Genomic DNA, 20,847 nt, shown 5'->3' with positions numbered 1-20,847 from the left:
ATTTGTTATTCAGCCTGTTGCCACGACCCGGTCTTACTGCGCATGTGCAGTGCCGGGGAGACATTACTGCGCCTGCGCATTATAGCTCGGAATGGTGAGAGGAGGAGAAGGAGGTGGGGGAGCGAGGTGAGCTAGAAAATGGCGGCGTTCCTGACCCACCAGCAGAAAGTCTTACGGCTTTACAAAAAATCTCTGAGGCACATCGAGTCGTGGTGCGTCTTCAGGTACTGTTGTTTTAATTTATTTGATTTATTAATTAAAATATATATATATATATATATTTAGTTTGAATTGTGGCCGCTGCTTAACCGCTGGGACGTTCAGGTCATTCAGGAGGCTAATGCTAACGGTAAAAACACCGATTATCTGCAAAATTAAATAATAGTAAATACAAGGTGTGTTTCCTATTAATATGTGTGTAAAAATTATAACTTGTTCAATCATTTAATTGTTTTTTTAGACGCTGAATATGAGTTTTATCACCTGAAGCGACTCAATGTCAGGCCAGCGATATAGACAAAAATATCACATCGGCGATACGATATGCGCGATATCAAGTTGTTCGATATTATTTTTTATTTTTTCTGAAGTAAAAATATATTATAAATATATATTTTTTCACAACGCACTAGTGAAATAACAGTACCATAAATATAAGACCACAGATATCCATACATTTATTTAAAAAATTATAATTATCCAAAACTCCAATCAGCTGCTTGTTACTTTGATTGGTAAGAAATAAGACACTTGGGGTAATGCTGTTATAGGAAAATAATCAACGACAAGTGGTGTGATGAATCTGAGGTACTGTTCCCACACTGTAAGCTGCTTATTTCCCAATTACAAGAAGTCCTGAAGTGTTTTTATCCCGTTTGGATTATTTGTTTAGTTCTGGATTCTGATTGGTCAGACAGTGTTGATGTTAATCTTCTATAACAGCAGCTCTGCCTGTAGTGCAGCTACGAGGGTGCTCGTTGTACGCGATACGTTATCATTTCTATAGTAACACCGTACGCAAGGACTCGTATGATGGACGTGTCACTTCTAAAGATCTGCGTGAGATGAAACGGTGTTTATTTAACGTGGTTTACGGAAGGAGTCTCCAGTGTCAGTGCTTTGTAGCAGTCAGAGGTAAAGCTGGGAGTTGAAGTTTTTCCGCCGCGTGAAAGTCTTCACCACGACTTTTCTTATTAACGCTAAGGAAGTGACGAAACGTCCGTTCATAGCGGCTGGAACGTTCGTGAGAACCCGGTGTGTTTCGTGGACATACCGCAGCGTTAAATGTAACAGTAAACGGATAAAAAAGTACAACGTGGTGTTCGGTAATAAATAAAAACAAACCTCGCCAAACACTGCTGTGGTATAAGAGTAATAATACAGTTTGGGATGTGCCGTTTATGGAAAAGTATCATACTAACGGTCTCGTTATGTGATATTATCAGAAGAAGAAGAATCTTTGAACATCTCTAACACTCAGGAAAGGTTGTAGAAACATATTTTCACTCGAGCAGCTCAGTGTGTTCAGACCCGGCGGTGTTTTCTTGTCGTTTCAGAGATAAGTACCGCTTCTACGCCTGCGTGCTGAGGGCTCGCTTTGACGAGCATAAGGATGAGAAGGACATGGTGAAGGCCTCCAAGCTGCTGAAAGCTGCAGAGGAGGAGTTCTGGGGGAATCAGCATCCTCAGCCCTACCTGTTCCCCGACTCCCCCGGGGGAACCTCATACGAGAGATACGAGTGCTACAAGGTAGGGTCGGCTTCTGAGCACGTCTCTGTCTCCTGTGTCGATCACAACGGTACTAGCTAATCGCTGGGTGTCTGCGAGCTCGTGTATGTGGAAGGGGGTGGATAGCGCTTTTCTCCGAGTGTGTGATGCCGCACTGTGAGTGCGAGAAACTTGCATTGTCTTTGAAAAGTAGAGGTTGACAGATTGATCGGTTATCTGCAAAAATCCACAAAGATAATTTTTTCCCATTGCGGAGCGGCTGAGAAGAACGACAGCGGCCTCTAGAGGCGAAATAAAACCCATCACTGACTAGTTTTGCTGTTATTTGAAGTGCTATTTGTTTTATTTTTTTAATATTTGGATGTCTCTATTTTTGTTATTTGGAGTGTTACTTTTTGGTTCAGTTTGGATGTATATTTTTTTTATTTACTTTAATATTTATATATTTATTTAATTTTAAAAAGTGCAGTACATTTTCACGGTGCATTCAGTACTGTTTAGTTTTGTAATAAAGTTCAGCAGTATTTTACTGTTACACTTTCATTCAGTATCGGTTGATTAATCGGTTATCAGCAGGTAGGTACCGCACGACGTGGTTATGGGTGAAATCCACCATCGCTCCACCTCTAGTTAAAACAGATCGATGCTTAACCAGTCTTTCAGTCCTGGAATTTCATTTCCTCAGCGTTCTTAGAGGCTTCGTTCTCGGCACGTGATTAACGTCTGATTGATTTGTAGGTTTCGTACCTGCTTGTTCCGCTTTAGTTCTCGTGTCTGACGCACAGTTTATGATTTTTTTTTTGTTGTTGTTTCAGGTTCCTGAATGGGTTCTGGATCACTGGCATCCCTCTGAGAAGGCCGAGTTCCCTGATTACTTCTCCAAGAGAGAGCAGTGGAAGAAGCTGCGAGCTCTGAGCTGGGAGAAGGAGGTGTGTATCGTTTTTCGTTTGAATCTGTTTCAGAAACCGAGATGAGCGATTGGTATAATTGAACATAACGGACGTAAAATGCTGTCTTTTATTAATGCTGTATTAAAGCTGATGAATGTTTACATCTCATTGGATAAACGTTTTTAAAGGGAAAGTCCAGACTCCTCCACCCCCCCTCCCATTTTTTCACCAAGGTGTTAATAATAATAATAATAATAATAATAATATTATATATAATAAATAAAATCTGTTATAGATAGATACATTGATATAGATTTTTTTAAATTACTTTTCATAACTTATGATTTTTAAAAAACACTTATGACTTTTATAAAACTATATAACGGACAGGTATTGACCATGAATTATTAAAAATGTTTCTGAACACTATAGCTACTCTGAACAAGAGGACTAGGCTGTAATAACGTGGACTATTTTACAAGTAAAACATGTTGCATTCCATTCGTCCTGCGTTCTAAAAACATTCTCATAAGAATGATGTAAATTGGGAGAAAGGGCATGTCTCGTTATCCACGACGTTGTTAAATCTCCGGCTCTCGGCCCCGCACTGAACAGAGCAGACGCAGAGAGAGGTGAGAGTGCAGCGGGAAAGCGAGACCTCGCACTTGCAGGAGGGTACTGGTGATATTTGGAAAGTTGCTAAGGTTTGTCCAAAAAGTTGCTAGATTTGTCACTAGGCGCTTTTTTTGGTTGAGAACCACTGTGCTACACAAAAAGGTCTAAACGAGTTAAAGGAGAAAGTCAGGAATCTGCAGTCTAGTGTAGGGATTTTAGAAGGGTAGTATCGTCTGGTAGCCCCTCCCCTTTTCCGTTACGGAAGCAAAGCTGTGAGTGTTGAGTGCACGACGTGTCCAACATTACACACTGAGACTAACAAACATTACTGCCGTTTTTAAAAGCAAGTAAAAAAAGTCATTCATCTATCTATCTATCTACACTTCAGATTTCAAAACGTTCTGCTTTTCTTTTTTTTTTTTTTAGCAAAAGTGTTTGTTCTCGTCTCACATTACTTCACTCATAACAATAACATCCATGCAGTGCAGGCTATTAATTATTATTATTGAAGGCTGATGTGTTGAGCTGTAACGTACGTGTGTGTGTGTGTGTGTGTGTGTGTGTGTGTTTGGGCCACAGGTGAAGCAGCTGCAGGAGGAGACTCCAGCCGATGGCCCCAGCTCCGAGGCTCTTCCTCCAGCCCGCAAGGAGGGTGATCTCCCCCCACTGTGGTGGCAGTTTGTGACCCGGCCCAGAGAGAGGCCCATGTGAGAAGCCTGTGTGAGACACCCCACATTACAAAGCACACACACACACCCCTTTGCCTCCACGGTCCTCCCACCTGCGTGCACCCTGACACGTTAGCGTTTAAGGTTTAAAGGAACGGCTTGACCCGACATGCTAATGTACGAACTAACTGGTAAACATTTAGTCAAGTTTGAGTCAGGATCAGGAGTGTCGGCGTGTGTGTGGAGTGTAATTGTAGACTGTACAGACATGTAAAGCACCCAGTGTGCGTAAGATTCAAATAAATAAATAAATCTGTCAATCAAATGTTTTTGTTCTTACTTAAAAACCGAAGCTGTCTGTGTTCATACCCACGGATTTGGAATGGGATGTTCAGGTGCCCAGGTGTCCACATACCTTCAGCTTTATAGGGCATACACTACAGACTGTGGGCAAAAGTTTGTGGACACTTCACCATTTAAAACTTTACTTGGCTGTCTTTTTATTTATTTATTTTTATTTAATGGACTATTAAATCAATTGCTTGTTTTAATTGGATAACAAAAAAAGTTTGGCTCGACCTTTTAAAGTATGTTTCTCAGGCACAACGACAAAGCGATGGGATTTCCAACGGCAGAGCTGGTGCCATGATGTGTATACACACTGGTGAATTTTACATACAGACGCTCTCCCTCCAAAACGTTTCATTTTAGCTGCAAGAAAACCGGTTTGCTGTCAAAACGTTACCATGGCAACCCGTATTAGGTACGTGCAGCGATTAAACTCGCTGTGAACGCACCTTGATTCGGATTTTCTTTAAAACTTTTTTTTTTTTATCCCAAACATTTCATTATCAGGTCGCTGGACTCGATGGAAATGAAGTGTTTTAAATAAACACACGATTCCAGATGAATGTTTGACACGTGAGCGTTAATAGTTTATTAGCTAAAACAGCAGTTGGACACGTGAAACAACCTCCTGAAGCAAAACTGCAGTTCTAAATCCCGTCCTCGCACGCTAATCCTTACATTCATAAACGTGAGCCACTTATGTCACGGTATACTGACCGAGCAGCTACATTACAATATCTCTGTATGGTCATTTACACACACACACACACACACACACACACACACAGCATCAGCATCATATGCGTAAGGCATCAGCTAAAGTAGAACATTCTAGACCCCTTTGTGCCTGAGCATCACTCAGGCCTAAAATTATACAGCAGAGAGCACACTGAGCGTTTATTACACACGTGGCAGAGAGGAAACGACGACTCGGACCCGGGGATTCGAGGTTTATACTTTTACATTCAGAGAAATATTTCAACCGGGAATGAAACGTACACAATTTTTCCACACGTACTTGATCAGACAAGACGTGTTCGGGGTCTAACGTTTGCTTAACAAAAGAAGGAAAGAAAGAGAAAAAGCGAAGGAAGATTACAGCCTCCAGTTCAGGGTCGTGCGGACTTGCTGCAACGAGCTGGCTTGGGAAAGGGGCGTGGCCTAAAGTATGAGCATTGTATCACTTTAATACAGACTTACTCTGTGAATTAGTAATACTGCTACCATACAAACGGAAACCGGATACGGTTCGCACGAGGCTAAACCGGTGACTGGACCGATGCCGTCGTTAACTCGGTGGGAAACTAAAGCAGAAATGTCTTGTCTGATTAAATACATTTAGCTTGAATTGTTTTTTTGTTTTTTTTTTTGTTTTGTTTTTCAGCCAAAATACTTGTCTTTGACTTGTACTTGCAATGCTATTAAAGATACAATACATGTAAAGAACTGAGGAGTCAATACATCAAGACCGGACCACGGCAAGAACATCTTATTAAAAACAAAACAAACAAACAAAAAAAAAAACCCACTCTTCGCTGCTACTTCTACACCCAAAGATCTTCTGATGATTGGAGTTTGGAGCTCGTGGCACGTGACACACTATGGTTTGTTCACTGTGTCTTTCCTTCGCTTCCAGATGTGCAATTTCACACCAGATCTACAAAATGGAGTGCAGAGACCGCACCCTGATATTGACCAGCGCGCACACGGAGATCGAGAGAGAGGAGACGTGGGTCACTGAACAGACCTCGTGTTACTGTGTAGCAGCCGTCGTGATGAATCCGACACACACACACGCTATGATTCACTCGTGATTACAGGTTTGGGGATTAGCGTTGTCTTTTCACCGAGTTTAGTATTTTCTAGCTCGATACAGCTAATAAGATGGATGCTCACGAGAGTCGGTCGCACTGCGGGTTCGGAGATGTTACGCGTCTGGTGTTTGACGTCGTCTCGTGCTTCTTTAGCGTTCCACTTTCCAACCAGGTTTCCTTGTGGTTTTCCTAACGTCAACGGGATTCTGAACGCAGAACCCGAGCGCGCCGTTACACATACCGGTGAATTTCACTCGAGGACGAGTTACTTCCAGCGGTCTTCTGTATTAAAGTTTGAGAGCGTTAACACAAACACGCGCTGGACGGCCAAAACTATGTGGACACCTGACCACCTTCCTCAAGCGGCTGAGAATATCTTGGTGCACTGTAGAGTTAGAGTTTCCCTTCACTTCCAGCATGACGACGCACGTCCCTGTGCACACAGCGAGCTCCGTGAAGATGTGGTGTGTTAAGGATGGGAGAACTCGAGGGTTCTGCACCGAGCCCTGATCTCGACCCAACTGGAACCGGAGCCTCCTCGACATCAGAGCCCGACCTCATCCTCACTAGCTGAATGAAATCCCCACAAATCTAGAGGAAAGCCTTCCCAGAAGAGTGCGGCTCATTAGAACAGGAAAGATGGAGTACATCTGGAATGAGATGTTCAACAAGCACATCAACGTGACGGTCAGGTGTCCACAAACTTTTGGCTTTATAGTGCGTGTTCAAGTGCTTAAGTAGAGCAGTCCAGATCTGCCTTTTCCAGTTACATCTAGATTTTGTTCTAACGTTTTTGTTACTGTCTCCTAAACCGCATCGTGTCCGTGTGACATCACTTAGGGACCGGATGTGGTCCTGGTTCGAGATTTCCACGAGACTGACTCGAGACCCCACCCCCACCCCCCTATCTTTATCCCAGCACCACGCTATAGCATTCTCAAATCTGATTGGTCCGAAGGTGTCGATTCATTTCCTATAACTCTGACAGCAGTTCCAGGTTCACATCAACGCTCTCCTTCTAATACGTCCTGGTTTCGATAGTGACAGCGTACGCAGGGGACTCGCACGGTGGACGTTCCGCGTAGACGGGTTAAAAAGCTGATGGTCGTTACTTGTTTAACATTTATGGAAGGGGTCTCCGGTGTCAGAGCCGCAACGTTACGCGTTTCAGGACTTTGTGGTTTCTCGCTAACGTGACGAGCTGCGTTTTCCGTCTAATAAACTCCAAAAGAGAGAGCGAGAGAGAGAGAAAAGAAATGAAAGAGAGGCTGGTGAGAGAATGAATGTTTATAGCTGCTAGAACGTAAGTGACGACAGGAATTAATTTGTTTTGTGACGTTCTACAACATTAAAAAAGTACAGTTAGTTAATTAATAAATAAATAAAAAACCCCAAACCCTGTGGTGTAAGAGGAATAAAACACTGAGAGATGCTGGTTAGAAGGATTTGAAATCTGTCCGAGTGTTACGTTACTGAGTGTGTGTGTGTGTGTGTGTGTGTGTGTGTGTGTGTGTGTGTGAGAGAAATCTTCGTCCGGTTTCTCAGGCCTGGGATTTCGGTGATGATGTCATTCCGGCGTTAAACGGTATCAGGCAGCTGTTTGCTAGACGTGCGAGAGTTGGTTTGGATTTGAAAGCGATAGAGACTGTAGGAAGGTCAGTGAGCACGTTCTGGATTTGCCCCCGGTGCCGCTGCGTGCGCAGGAACGTCCGGGGGGGGGTCTGTTAAACGCATGTCTCTGACTGTCGACTTCAGGGAGGACGACGTGCTGCTGCCAGGCACCGAAGCACGGCTACGACGTGAAAACATGCTCCAGAGTTGAATTTTCCACAGAAGATCCCATGCGTCAGCCGGTGCTCCGGGTTCTGTCTGAGAGAAGCGTTTCTGTCTGTTTCCCCCACCAAAAAAAAAAAAAAAAGAAGAAAGAAAGAGACGTCTTCAGGAACTGCTGCGGCGTCCGAGGCCTTCAAACCCGACGTAATGTACAAAACTCTCCACGTGTCAAAGTCCAGCGCAGCTCTGATTGCGGTTCTGCCATTCCTGATTCGAGTAAGATAAAAGGAAAAATACAATACGAGGCACAAAGTTTTGGCACCTATAGGAGGATGGGCTGGTAGCAGAGAAAGATCTAGAATATAATCGACAGTGGAACAGAATAATTCTGTATCTGTATGTACAAAGCCACTACATATCATCGTTGTGTAATATGATAGAATATTAACATCTCAGCTTTAAATGGTTATGGATATATTGAATCACTGGGAGACGTACGCACTACTTTACCCATCCTACACGTGACAACATTAGCACTGTCGCTAAAAATCACCACTGTTTCAGCTACGTCCGAGTTCTGATTGGTCGAGGAGGCGGAGCTCTTTAATCGAGAACCGGAGCGGATCTATCGTTGGTCGTGGCTTTTTTGAGGCTCACCCCTCGCCGGATAGACGACAGCATGCTGCCCTCGTGCTCGTCAGGCCCCGCCTCGTCCTGATCCGCCGGAGCGTCTGATTGGCTGACGGAGTTAGGTGTTAGCGGTGTGGGTGATGGCGAGGGGACGCTGGCGTTTTCGGCGTCCCCGCTGCAGAGCGGTGCGGGCACGGTGGGTGTCTTAACGGGAATGACGGGGGTTTTGATGGGGATCGGGCCGTGAACGCTCGGCCCGCGCCACAGGCTCGGCTTCGAGGTGGGCGCGCGCCGTATCGTGGCCACGCCCGGTGTGATGCTAACCGGCCCACAGGGAGACGGGCGCTTGGCTGGCAAAGTTCTGCGATACGACTGGCTCACGTCCGTGTTCTGCAGAACCGGGGCGGGCCCGTCGCAATCCTGCGACTCTCCGTCTTGCTCTCCGCCCCCTGGCAAGCATTCGTAATCAAATACTGTAGAAAGAAAGAAAGACAGACCGAGGTGTTTTATTTACGAGAGGCATGGATAAACTGTAGTCCAGAATTTAAAAAAAACAAAACAACAAAAAACAAAAACAACACAGCAAGCCATTTCTCTCTTTTTCGTTGACATTTCATTATTCTCACCACTAGATGGCGGAAGTGCAACACCAAACAGTTTGAAATTAGTGAATCCAGAACATTGAGGTCAACTGCTTCTGCAATCTGAGCTTGAGGATCTGGACTTCATGAAAATGGCACACAGATTAAAGCTGCATTCTCTCTCTCTCTCTCTCTCTCTCTCTCTCTCTCTCTCTCTCTCGGGGCGGGGTTACACTACAGGCTCACACACACACTCCGTCTGCGTATGAGGAATAGATTCAATTTTAAATAAAAAACAAACTTTTTTTTGTTTTTGCATGCATTTTAGTCAAGTGGATAGATGAGAACATTTACTGTAAAAAAAAAAATATATAAAAAATAAAAAAAAACTCGCTTATAAGAGAAACAACATGAGCAACTTAGACCAAGCACGAAATCTTGTACTGGGGGCGGAGCTTATTTGGGGGACTGGAAAAATGAAGAAATAAAGCAAAATCCACAGCAATACTGTAATGAAAGGGATATTTCAGAGTTCTTAGCTCATGGTGGTAATGTAAAAACCATCTCACTCACACTCTCACACACACACACACACTCACTGTAGGTGTCCTCGCTGCAGCATGGTGTGTTGGTCTGTGTGCTGTAACCGCTGGAACCCTGAACAGACTCCCGGCTGCTGCGTGGTATATCCAACGACAGACCACGAGACAGACACACGGCCAACTCCTCATGAGCTTCGTCCTGTCACGCACACACACACACACACACACACACACACACACGGTTCGAGAAAATCAGAAGATATAAAGGAAACCCTTGAAGCGATCAGTATTTCAGAATTGTTGTTCGCTGGGCCGACGTGACTCGCTGTACGTTTCTCGTAAGTTAGTGCGCCCTGCTGTAAAAGCAAGAACGCATGGTCCGTGGCTTTCATGCCGAATTGCTCAGGTGCGTTCAAGTCGTGTCGGAAAGATCGCATTTACGAGTTGAACGTACGCGAACGCAACCACAAAGTCGTAATTACGAGGTGGGAAACAGGATTTTCTAGCTAATTAAGAGAAGGTACACCGCCATCTTGCTGACTCGAGCGCACCTGACGTCGTAATTACGTTATGTAATTACGGATTACGGATGTGTTACGGATCTTTCCGGGATCGCCGCTACGTCTTTTCTCTTTCGCCATTTCTCCTGCGTTGCTTTTATGCACCGTGGACATTTCGAATGTGTAAAATCGTTCTTTTACGTGAAACTATTCGTGCTGCCATCTTGACCAGGACTACCTGGAAGAAGAAAACCTTAAAAGCATAATATCTAAGCTGGATGATTTGTAAAAACGCTTGGGAATAATGGCCATGGTTATGATTCTGTCCTTTTCTTTAATGAAGTGTTTCGCGTAATCACGGATCACGATACCGATCACGATACCGGTATTATTTCGATATATATCGCCCAGCCCTGATAGAGCGCATTTATAATAAATAGCTGAATTAGTGCTAATGTAAACCGACAGTGCTGCACTGATATAGACCGTCTGACAAAGAAACCGAGAAACAGAACATTAAATTTAAGTGTAAACCTCGGGATTAGTCGTCGTGCGTTACGGTACGTCATGGGAACTTACGGTCTGCACACACTCGACGCCCGACGAGCACGGGAACTCAAAAAGCTGTACCAACTTGCTTGTGAACGCTGGGCTCAGAAACGTGCAGCGATGTGTAGACATTTTACACGTCGAAATGTCAAGCGAGAACGACGACGTTAATTGTTTTTGCTTAACGTTTAAAAGCGAACGCAACAGCATTGGAGTGAGACTGACACACTACAGCTGGGAATTGTTGTTTTTGTGGATTACGGCGCTGGACTCTGAAGCAACAGAGCGGTAAAGGTGTGTAAAGGTATATATATATATATCCACACACACACACACGTTCCTATTTTCTGATCAGTCCTGGTGTGCATTTCTTCCCCCTCCTGCCTCAGCCTGAGGAGTGTGTTAATAACAGTGTTGTGTTGTGTTGTGTTGCTCACCCTGGGTTTACTGTGAGTGCTGGAGTTGGGGCTGGCTTTATGAGCTTCATCTCTGGAGCTGCTGCACTCACTGTTCTCCCTCACCCTCTCCTTCACCCTGCGCAGTGTGTTCACCATCGGCTGGTCATACGGACCCGGCCGGGCCCAGTCCTAAACACGCAGAGAGACCAGGAGAAATCTCGAGCCTTCTTTCTTTATCGGTGTTATTCATTCACACGATCATGTGTGCAGAAAAAAAAAAAAAAAGAAAGATCGGACCGAACCTGTAAGCGAAAGCAAAAGTGATGGTGGGATGGATGGATGGAAAGAGAACAGGTGGGTGACGGGTGGAACTGACCTTCCAGCTGGGTACGCTGTGTGAGGAGGGGAAGGTGCCGGGACCCAGAGGAAAACACGGCTCGGAATCCAGCCCTGGGGCGGGGCCGGGTTGAGACCACGCCCACGCAGGGCCAGGAGGTGGTGATAATGGAACGATGAAGAGGGAAGGGTCCGCTGAATTAAACTGGGACGTGCTGCCGTTTACCAACTGAACGAGTGAAGTGAATACAAACAGACAGGATGAATGAGAAATCATATGAAAGGTTCAACACAAAGCTAAAATGATAACGATGAAATGAAACGGAGGCAAATATAAAAAAAAACCCCAACATGGCGGACTATCCAGTCTCAGTCAACCGCTCAGCGATAACTTGAGTGGAGAGATCTTATTTAGAGTATTTCTTTCCTTTGGGTGAAAGAGTATGTTGTGTGTGTGTGTGTGTGTGTGTGTGTGTGTGTGTCACCTTGTCTTCAGTGTTGGTGTTGGAGTCAGGTAATGTGGGAGTGCAGCTGTCTGTGATTGGCTGAGCTGACTCATCAGGGCAGGACGAGTCAGAGCACTGATCACACACGCGCCAAGCCATGCAGAGCGTGTGTGTACATAAGCGGACACAGGGAGGACAACAAGTTCCCACAAGGAAAACGAAAAACACACACACACACACACACACACACACATACACACAAAGGAAAACACATTAGCACTTTGCAAAAGAAATGAGCAGGATGCACTGAGCAGCAGGATGTAAGAGCCAAAGCATGGGTTCTAAGCACTAATAACTAATTACTGAAGCTCCACGTGAGGGGGGGGTGGGGCAGAGAGAGAGACAGAAAGAGGCAGAGAGATACAGAAACAGAGAGAGACAGAAAGAGAGAGGCAGAAAGAGAGATGGAGAGAGACACAAACAGAGAGAGGCAGAGAGAGAGAGACAGATAGAGACTGAGAGAGACAGAAAGAAACAGAGAGACAGAAAGAGACGGATAGAGACTGAGAGAGACAGAAAGAGACGGATAGAGACAGAGAGACAGAAAGAAAGAGACAGAAAGGAAGAGACAGAAAGAGAGAGAGAGACAGAAAGGAAGAGACAAAGAGAGAGAGAGACAGAAAGAAAGAGAGAGAGACAGAAAGAAAGAAAGAGACAGAAAGAGAGAGAGACAGACAGAAAGAAAGAGACAGAAAGAGAGAGAGACAGAAAGAAAGAGACAGAAAGAGAGAGAGACAGAAAGAAAGAGACAGAAAGAGAGAGAGACAAAGAGAGAGACAGAAAGAGAGAGACCGAAAGAGAGAGAGAGACAGAAAGAAAGAGACTGAGACAGAAAGAGAGAGAGAGACAGAAAGAGAGAGAGAGACAGAAAGAAAGAGACCGAGAGAGAGAGACAGAAAGAGAGAGAGACAGAAAGAAAGAGACCGAAAGAGAGAGAGAGAGACAGAAAGAGAGACAGAGACAGAAAGAGAGACAGAAAGAGACAGAGAGAGAGAGAGACAGAAAGAGAGAGAGACAGAAAGAGAGAGAGAGACAGAAAGAAAGAGACCGAAAGAGAGAGAGAGAGACAGAAAGAGAGAGAGAGAGACAGAAAGAGAGAGAGAGACTGTAACAGATTACAGAACGCCAAGAGGAGACATTCACTAGTTTGAAGGATGTGTTCTATACAAGTTTGTTTCAGTGTATGCTTATCTCTGTGTGTGTGAGAGAGAGTGTGTGTGTGAGAGTGTGTGAGTGTGTGTGTGTGAGTGTGTGTGTGTGAGTGTGTGTGTGTGAGTGTGTGTGTGTGTGTGTGTGTGTGTGTGTGTGTGTGTGTGTTGCAGAGTGAGAATGACTCATCAGTTAGTGCTGTTCCACTGAAGCAGTGCCGGAGCTTCATCTGAAAACCTTGCACACTTTCTCGCGTTAAAACCCTGCTCTCATACACTGACGTGCATCGTTTCATCGCCATGACGACCCAGATTAACTTTAATGACTGCCATTTAAAAAGAAGACACAACACATGGCTACTGAAAAAAAAAATAAGCAGCGCTGCGTTTGGGTCAGATCCAGTACACACCGCCCTGTTTGGCGAGTAGTTCCGTATGAAAGGTACTGCTGGGCTGGCTAGAGGAAATAAACCAGTTTCTCCTTCTTAACTTGTTCAAAATGAAATGAAACACGACCATGCTTTCCTGGCTTTGTACTACAGTACTGACTGTAATACACATGGAATACACTGTAATCACATGTTAACCACCGATTTAACGTTTAGGTTCTAAAAACACATACCCGTGTAATGTATTTTTAACCCCCAGGCAACAAAAGTATGTGGACACCTGACCACTTCACTTCCGTATTTAGTCCCAATTTGCTGTTATAATAAACTCTACTCATCTGGGAAGGCTTTTCCACTAAGGAAGAGTTTTTTAAGGCGTGGCTTTGGGGATTTCATTCAGCTACAAGAGCTGGGTACAACTGTGGGCTTCAGACGTTGTGTTAACAGTTTGGGAAAGAACCACATACGGGTGTGAGGATCGGATGTCCACATATTTTTGGCCATGCAGTGACCATGATAGATAGATAGATGGATAGACAAGTTGAGTTAAGTTGACGATCGATAGATCTGATTGACAGTAATGTATACTGTGCCTTATTTGAATATGATTAAATAAACGAATACTAAGACGATATCCGGATATTCAAACATTATGAATCACCCATGTCTGATTATGTAATCTCTCAAAATTGCGCGCCGTTTAAAACAACAACAACAACAACAAAAAAAAAGGTTGTTTGGATGTCGATGAAAAAAAGATGTAAGTGTCTCCAGCTGCATGGCTTCCTAATTTAATAGTGAATGCTCCCTAGCAACAAGAGACAGTTCCCATGGCAGCGTGAGCAGGCAGGGTTTCGTAATAATGCATATTCATTACTGCACGCAGTGACAGTCTCGCATCGCCTGATGCAATATGCATGAGGGAGAGCTGCAATAATACACATATTCCGAAAAATGTGAGTGAATGTCTCAGCCGCTTCCTGGAGTGTTCGGTCTCTTCGTGTATGAGATGGGAAAACAACAAAACACCAACAACAAGAAAATGGTGGAGGTCTGTAACGTGTGTGAAATCCGGGTGTTTAGCAGGAGAGTGTAGACGAGTCACAGTTAGTACCTGTACGCTCCCTTCTGGAGGCATAGGGGAGGGGCTCTTTGACTGACAGGTGTCCTGAGAGGTGAAGCCCGAGTCGTGGGAGGAGACACTGGGTAGGCGGACGGAGCCTTGCTGAGGGAGGGCGGAGCCTCGGTAACGGAAATGTGATGTGGGAGAGTGAGAATGAGAGCTGCTTGAACGAGAATCGCTGCTGTTCACACTGTTCAGGCTGCTGCTCGGGGGCGGGATGGGGGGGGGGATAGAGAGAGAGAGAGAGAGAGAGAGAGAGAGAGAGAATATAATACGGGTATTAACACAATACCATATCTGTGTCTGTATTCAGATTTAAACCTGAAGTGGGTGTGGCCTCAACAGGAAGTTTTTTTTAAAATTAAATATGAACTCTACCACTATGCCCATGAAAACACTGAGGGGAAAAAACAGAGATAGAAACTGTAAGCATATAATGTCTTGAGCTCACTACTGGGAATCTGGGAATCTCTCCATCCTATATATGATAAAAATAAATAAATAAATAAATAAATAAATAATCAATGACAATTTATATATTTAGCCATTTTCACCTCACAGTGTTTTACCACATTTGGAGCTTATGTGTGACAACTACGAACAATAAATCTTCTGTACTAAGAAAAGGATTTGTTGTGATACATAACTAACATAGTTGTGTGGGTCTGACAAGCTGTAGAGGCCACAATAACCTTCAGGAAAGTGTGAGTAACCAAACACACACTCGAAGCGGCTGAAACACCTCGTTGATGAGAGAGATCAGAGGAGAATGGCCAGACCGGTCTGAGCTGACAGGAAGGATATAGTAACTCAAACAATCACTCTTTACACCCGTGGTGAGCAGAAAAGCATCTCAGAACATGCACAACACATCAAACCTTGAGGTGGATGAGCTACAACAGCAGAAGACCACATCGGGTTCCAGTCCTGTCAGACGAGAACACGGATCTGACGCTATCGTGGGTACAGACTCGCTCACACTGGACAGCTGAAGACCGGAAATAGATCACGTGATTATTTTAAAAATCAAACTGTCCAGCTTGTGCATGCTGAGATGCTTTTCTCCTCACCACGGTTGCAAAGAGTTATTATAATCTCTAGAGACTGTTGTGTGTGAAAATTCCAGGAGATCAGAAGTTTCTGAAATACTCAAACCAGCCCTTCTGGTTCCAACCACCATGTCACGGTTAAAGTCGCTGAGATCAGATTTTTTCCTCGTTCTGATGTTTGATGAGAGCATTAACTGAACTTGACCTGTATCTGCATGATCTAATGCACTGTGCTGTGCCACGATTGGCTAATTGGAGAACTGAATCACTGAGCAGATATACAGGTGTTCCTATTAAAGTGGATCGAGAGTGTGTGTACACATACATATATACATACACATATAGGGTTGCGAGATTGAGGTAACAGCTTCTAATCTAGGGTTTAAACTCCTACCAATTCGCTATAATCCAGCTCAATCTGTAACTATAAAATGTTAAAACTCAGCCCAAGGCCACGCTTCCTGTGCAAGGAATTAGAAATAACCCCAATACAGCAACACCGTATAAGCAAGCGAACCCTGGCGTGCAGGTGGCCTAGCCATGATTTATATGTGGGCGCCCTGCTTGTAACACACCTGCACATGCTGGACTTCCTGGAGGTGGTGCTGGGAGAGGAGGGCGGAGTCTGATACGACCAGCTGCACTCGGAGCCTTTCAGATCAGCAATCACCTGCATGAAAATCCACAAAAATCAATACGCCGAACACGATTACAGCAAGTAGTTCCAATACAACCGAGATGTCCGTAACACCACGGGGTTTTTCCTCACTCTGTAGTTTTAGTTCAGTTTGTAGTTGGAGCTAAGTCGAATGAAGCTTTAATAGGTGTGTATGGTTGGTCTGTGTTTGTGTGATGTGGTGTGTGTGATGTGGTGTACACACCTGTTCGCTGGATGGAGGCAGCTTGTGAGGGTCCATAGTCAAAGACCTCAGATCATCAGAGATTGACTGCAGGTGCGTGATCTCACTCAACATACACACTTCCTCTTCCTAAAGTGTGTGTGTGTGAAAGAGAGAGAGACACAGAAAGAGAGACACACACACACACACACACACACACACACAATATGCATAATATTCCAGTTAGAACCATATACAGTATAATAGTGAGCGATAGTATAAAACGTATAAAATACACACACACAAGTTTGGGAAATACGGACTTCGGGAAGGAGTGGGAATATTAATGCACACAGTTAGAAACACAGGATATCTGAGGTGACGGGAGACCGAGGGATGATGGGTAGAAGAGGAGCCGACTCACTATGGCGGGTCTGAGCATGGAGACGAACGTGCAGAATCGTGCTCTTTCTTCGATCAGGGCTTTCCTCACTGCCTGTCTTTCCGTCTCCTGCAGCGATGCGTACTTATCACTCACCCCCTGCAGAGCGCTGTCCACCTGCGGCTGGAGATCACCACGCCCTGCAGCACGCACACACACACACACACACACACACACACACACATCAACACCTGAATCATTATCATCCGACAGCCATTCTGCCAACAAAATCAGGAATGTTTACAGCTGTAGTTGTTTTGTTTTTTTCATCGTATCTAACGGATCATATTTTCTGATGTCATTTAGTCCGAGTCAGAACCTATGATGACGGATATGATGGATAAAAGGTCTGATGCATCATTCTTTAATACATTTTTTTTTTTTTCAATGGTTGGCTGTGGTATAAGAGGAATAAAACACTTCAGGATGTGCTTTTATAGTAAAATAATCACGGGGGTCACGCACTATTTCTGGAAAACAGCGCATCCTGGCATGTTTCTACCTCATGTTGTCGTTACCTGGCTCTACAATACAGCGTATCAGATTGTCCGTGTTGGTTTCTGTGTTTTTGGGCCAAACTGGATGGTTTTTGTCTCTGAGGTCAGACCTGATTGTGTTCTCAGGAACACTGTGTTACTCATGTGGGTGGCTGTCCTAACTGTGCAGCCTCCTGTTTATGCAACACACACACACACACACACGCTAATCTCTTCTATCTGGAGAAACTGGAAACTACGCGATATACTACACAGGAATGCGGCTGCGTTCCAACGGCACGGTGTAAACGTGCAATTTAGGCGTTAAGTTCGAGATCGGAGCCGGGGCCATTGTGGAAGAAAGAAGGAAAGACGTGAAACTTAAGTCTCGCTTAAAATTCCTTTCTCGAAACAGGGTTTTATGCACTAATTACCGAGAGGAACTGTTCGTGAACGTGTACATGAAACGTGTGAAAGTTCCGTGTGAACAAATTTCACTGTTCCTATGCTATTTATAACGCTCAGGCATTCCACTTTTAGTCTTGTGCCGGTCCAATGAGACCTGAAATAGAACTCTCAGGACTCGAAACAGTTGAATTTTACACATCTTTTTTCCCCCCCTGCAAAATTCTGGACTTATCTTTAACAGATGCTGTACATGATGGGGGTATGATGTGATATCAGTATTGTTCTAATAATATCGATGCACTTTCCTGATACACTTTAGACAGGTTGAGGCTATGGTAACGCAAATAAGCACCCTTTATGACTGTGGTGAGCAGATGAGCATCTCAGAACGCCCAACATGGCGAACCTTGAAGGCAACTGGTTACAATACAACAGCGGAAGAGCACGTCAGGTTCCGGCCCTGTCAGCCAGGAACGGGAATCGGATCTTACAGAGGGCACAGAGTCATCTCCTGGTCTTTACCCATCCTTCATTTGCCCAGTTTTGGTGAGCCCCAGATGTGTCGCCTCAGATGCAGCGTCAGATTCTTGCTCTTGGCTCTGTATCTGCACGGTTTTATGCATAGCGCGGCTGCTGCCTGATTGGCTGATTGGATAATTGCATGAATGAGATGTTCCTAATAAAGTGGTTGCTGCATGCATCGTAATACTTATACGTACATAATTCAGATCAATGCTTTATTGTCAGCGGGCACACACTGAAGTCATACCTTTTCTCTGGCTGAATTGAAAATTGGTGCTTTATTGTGCAGTAAGTGCTCTCTGTAGTGTGTCAGATTAATAGGAAGTCCTCTGGGGGAAAGTTGAAAGCATTGTATTTGGAAGGGATCTTAAAGTAAAGCAATTATTACAGTATTATTAAGCTTAAAGCATATTATCTTTAATACATTCATCCTTGGTAAGTGCTTTAACTGGAGATTATCTTGGAACAACACCCTGGATGGGACACCGGTCCATCCAAACGGAATACCTACCTACTGTACCACCCTGCTACCCTAAAACCGAATACCTACCTACTGTACCACTCTGCTACCCTAAAACTGAATACCTACCCACTGTACCACTCTGCTACCCTAAAACCGAATACCTGCCCACTGTACCACTCTGCTACCCTAAAACCGAATACCTACCTACTGTACCACTCTGCTACCCTAAAACTGAACACCTACCTACTGTACCACTCTGCTACCCTAAAACTGAACACCTACCTACTGTACCACTCTGCTACCCTAAAACTGAACACCTACCTACTGTACCACTCTGCTACCCTAAAACTGAACACCTACCTACTGTACCACTCTGCTACCCTAAAACTGAATACCTACCTACTGTACCACTCTGCTACCCTAAAACTGAATACCTACCTACTGTACCACTCTGCTACCCTAAAACTGAATACCTACCTACTGTACCACTCTGCTACCCTAAAACTGAACACCTACCTACTGTACCACTCTGCTACCCTAAAACCGAATACCTACCTACTGTACCACTCTGCTACCCTAAAACCGAATACCTACCTACTGTACCACTCTGCTACCCTAAAACTGAACACCTACCTACTGTACCACTCTGCTACCCTAAAACCGAATACCTACCTACTGTACCACTCTGCTACCCTAAAACTGAACACCTACCTACTGTACCACTCTGCTACCCTAAAACCGAACACCTACCTACTGTACCACTCTGCTACCCTAAAACCGAACACCTACCTACTGTACCACTCTGCTACCCTAAAACCGAATACCTACCTACTGTACCACTCTGCTACCCTAAAACCGAATACCTACCTACTGTACCACTCTGCTACCCTAAAACCGAACACCTACCTACTGTACCACTCTGCTACCCTAAAACCGAACACCTACCTACTGTACCACTCTGCTACCCTAAAACCGAATACCTACCTACTGTACCACTCTGCTACCCTAAAACCGAACACCTACCTACTGTACCACTCTGCTACCCTAAAACTGAACACCTACCTACTGTACCACTCTGCTACCCTAAAACTGAACACCTACCTACTGTACCACTCTGCTACCCTAAAACTGAATACCTACCTACTGTACCACTCTGCTACCCTAAAACTGAATACCTACCTACTGTACCACTCTGCTACCCTAAAACTGAATACCTACCTACTGTACCACTCTGCTACCCTAAAACTGTACACCTACCTACTGTACCACTCTGCTACCCTAAAACTGAATACCTACCTACTGTACCACTCTGCTACCCTAAAACTGAATACCTACCTACTGTACCACTCTGCTACCCTAAAACTGTACACCTACCTACTGTACCACTCTGCTACCCTAAAACCGAATACCTACCTACTGTACCACTCTGCTACCCTAAAACTGAATACCTACCTACTGTACCACTCTGCTACCCTAAAACTGTACACCTACCTACTGTACCACTCTGCTACCCTAAAACCGAATACCTACCTACTGTACCACTCTGCTACCCTAAAACCGAATACCTACCTACTGTACCACTCTGCTACCCTAAAACTGAATACCTACCTACTGTACCACTCTGCTACCCTAAAACTGAATACCTACCTACTGTACCACTCTGCTACCCTAAAACTGAATACCTACCTACTGTACCACTCTGCTACCCTAAAACTGTACACCTACCTACTGTACCACTCTGCTACCCTAAAACCGAATACCTACCTACTGTACCACTCTGCTACCCTAAAACTGAACACCTACCTACTGTACCACTCTGCTACCCTAAAACCGAATACCTACCTACTGTACCACTCTGCTACCCTAAAACTGAACACCTACCTACTGTACCACTCTGCTACCCTAAAACCGAACACCTACCTACTGTACCACTCTGCTACCCTAAAACCGAATACCTACCTACTGTACCACTCTGCTACCCTAAAACCGAACACCTACCTACTGTACCACTCTGCTACCCTAAAACCGAATACCTACCTACTGTACCACTCTGCTACCCTAAAACCGAATACCTACCTACTGTACCACTCTGCTACCCTAAAACCGAATA

General features: G+C 44.6%; 2 protein-coding genes across 5 annotated transcripts in view; one reads left to right on the top strand and one right to left on the bottom strand.

Moving 5' to 3' along the window:
* The first annotated feature begins 66 nt into the window (after positions 1–66).
* ndufb9 (NADH:ubiquinone oxidoreductase subunit B9) lies at positions 67–4,226 on the top strand. The gene is made up of 4 exons (XM_053641330.1): positions 67–224; positions 1,557–1,749; positions 2,544–2,657; positions 3,813–4,226. The coding sequence occupies exons 1-4, from the start codon at positions 139–141 to the stop codon at positions 3,942–3,944; spliced, it is 525 nt and encodes a 174-aa protein (XP_053497305.1). The 5' UTR covers positions 67–138; the 3' UTR covers positions 3,945–4,226.
* Positions 4,227–4,814: 588 nt separating this feature from the next.
* LOC128617997 (protein MTSS 1) overlaps positions 4,815–20,847 on the bottom strand; it is a 40,757-nt gene continuing 24,724 nt past the window's right edge. The window contains exons 7-16 of one of the 4 annotated variants that reach the window (XR_008387656.1): positions 16,851–17,008; positions 16,469–16,576; positions 16,163–16,257; positions 14,530–14,740; positions 11,858–11,953; positions 11,413–11,601; positions 11,076–11,225; positions 9,635–9,788; positions 9,093–9,306; positions 8,811–8,939 (exon numbers count right to left, since the gene is read on the bottom strand). Coding sequence is in view for 3 of the 4 variants with exons in the window: in XM_053641326.1 (XP_053497301.1) it covers positions 8,440–8,939; positions 9,647–9,788; positions 11,076–11,225; positions 11,413–11,601; positions 11,858–11,953; positions 14,530–14,740; positions 16,163–16,257; positions 16,469–16,576; positions 16,851–17,008 (1,649 nt within the window). In the remaining variant the exon portion in view is untranslated. Of the gene's footprint in view, positions 9,307–9,634; positions 9,789–11,075; positions 11,226–11,412; positions 11,602–11,857; positions 11,954–14,529; positions 14,741–16,162; positions 16,258–16,468; positions 16,577–16,850; positions 17,009–20,847 lie in introns of all 4 variants that reach the window. The other 3 variants (XM_053641326.1, XM_053641328.1, XM_053641327.1) reach the window with 3 other exon arrangements.

The sequence above is a fragment of the Ictalurus furcatus genome, chromosome 14 (assembly GCF_023375685.1).
Source record: "Ictalurus furcatus strain D&B chromosome 14, Billie_1.0, whole genome shotgun sequence".
In the NCBI taxonomy this organism is placed as follows: Eukaryota; Metazoa; Chordata; class Actinopteri; order Siluriformes; family Ictaluridae; genus Ictalurus; species Ictalurus furcatus.
The sequence above is the reverse complement of the archived record's forward strand: the minus strand, read 5'-3'. Positions and strand labels throughout refer to the sequence as shown.

Coding starts and splice junctions, on each gene's coding strand:
- ndufb9 (XM_053641330.1), top strand. CDS start 139: ATGGCGGCGTTCCTGACCCACCAGCAGAAAGTCTTACGGCTTTACAAA. Junction 225..1,556: donor GAGTCGTGGTGCGTCTTCAG/GTACTGTTGTTT, acceptor TTGTCGTTTCAG/AGATAAGTACCGCTTCTACG. Junction 1,750..2,543: donor AGAGATACGAGTGCTACAAG/GTAGGGTCGGCT, acceptor TTGTTGTTTCAG/GTTCCTGAATGGGTTCTGGA.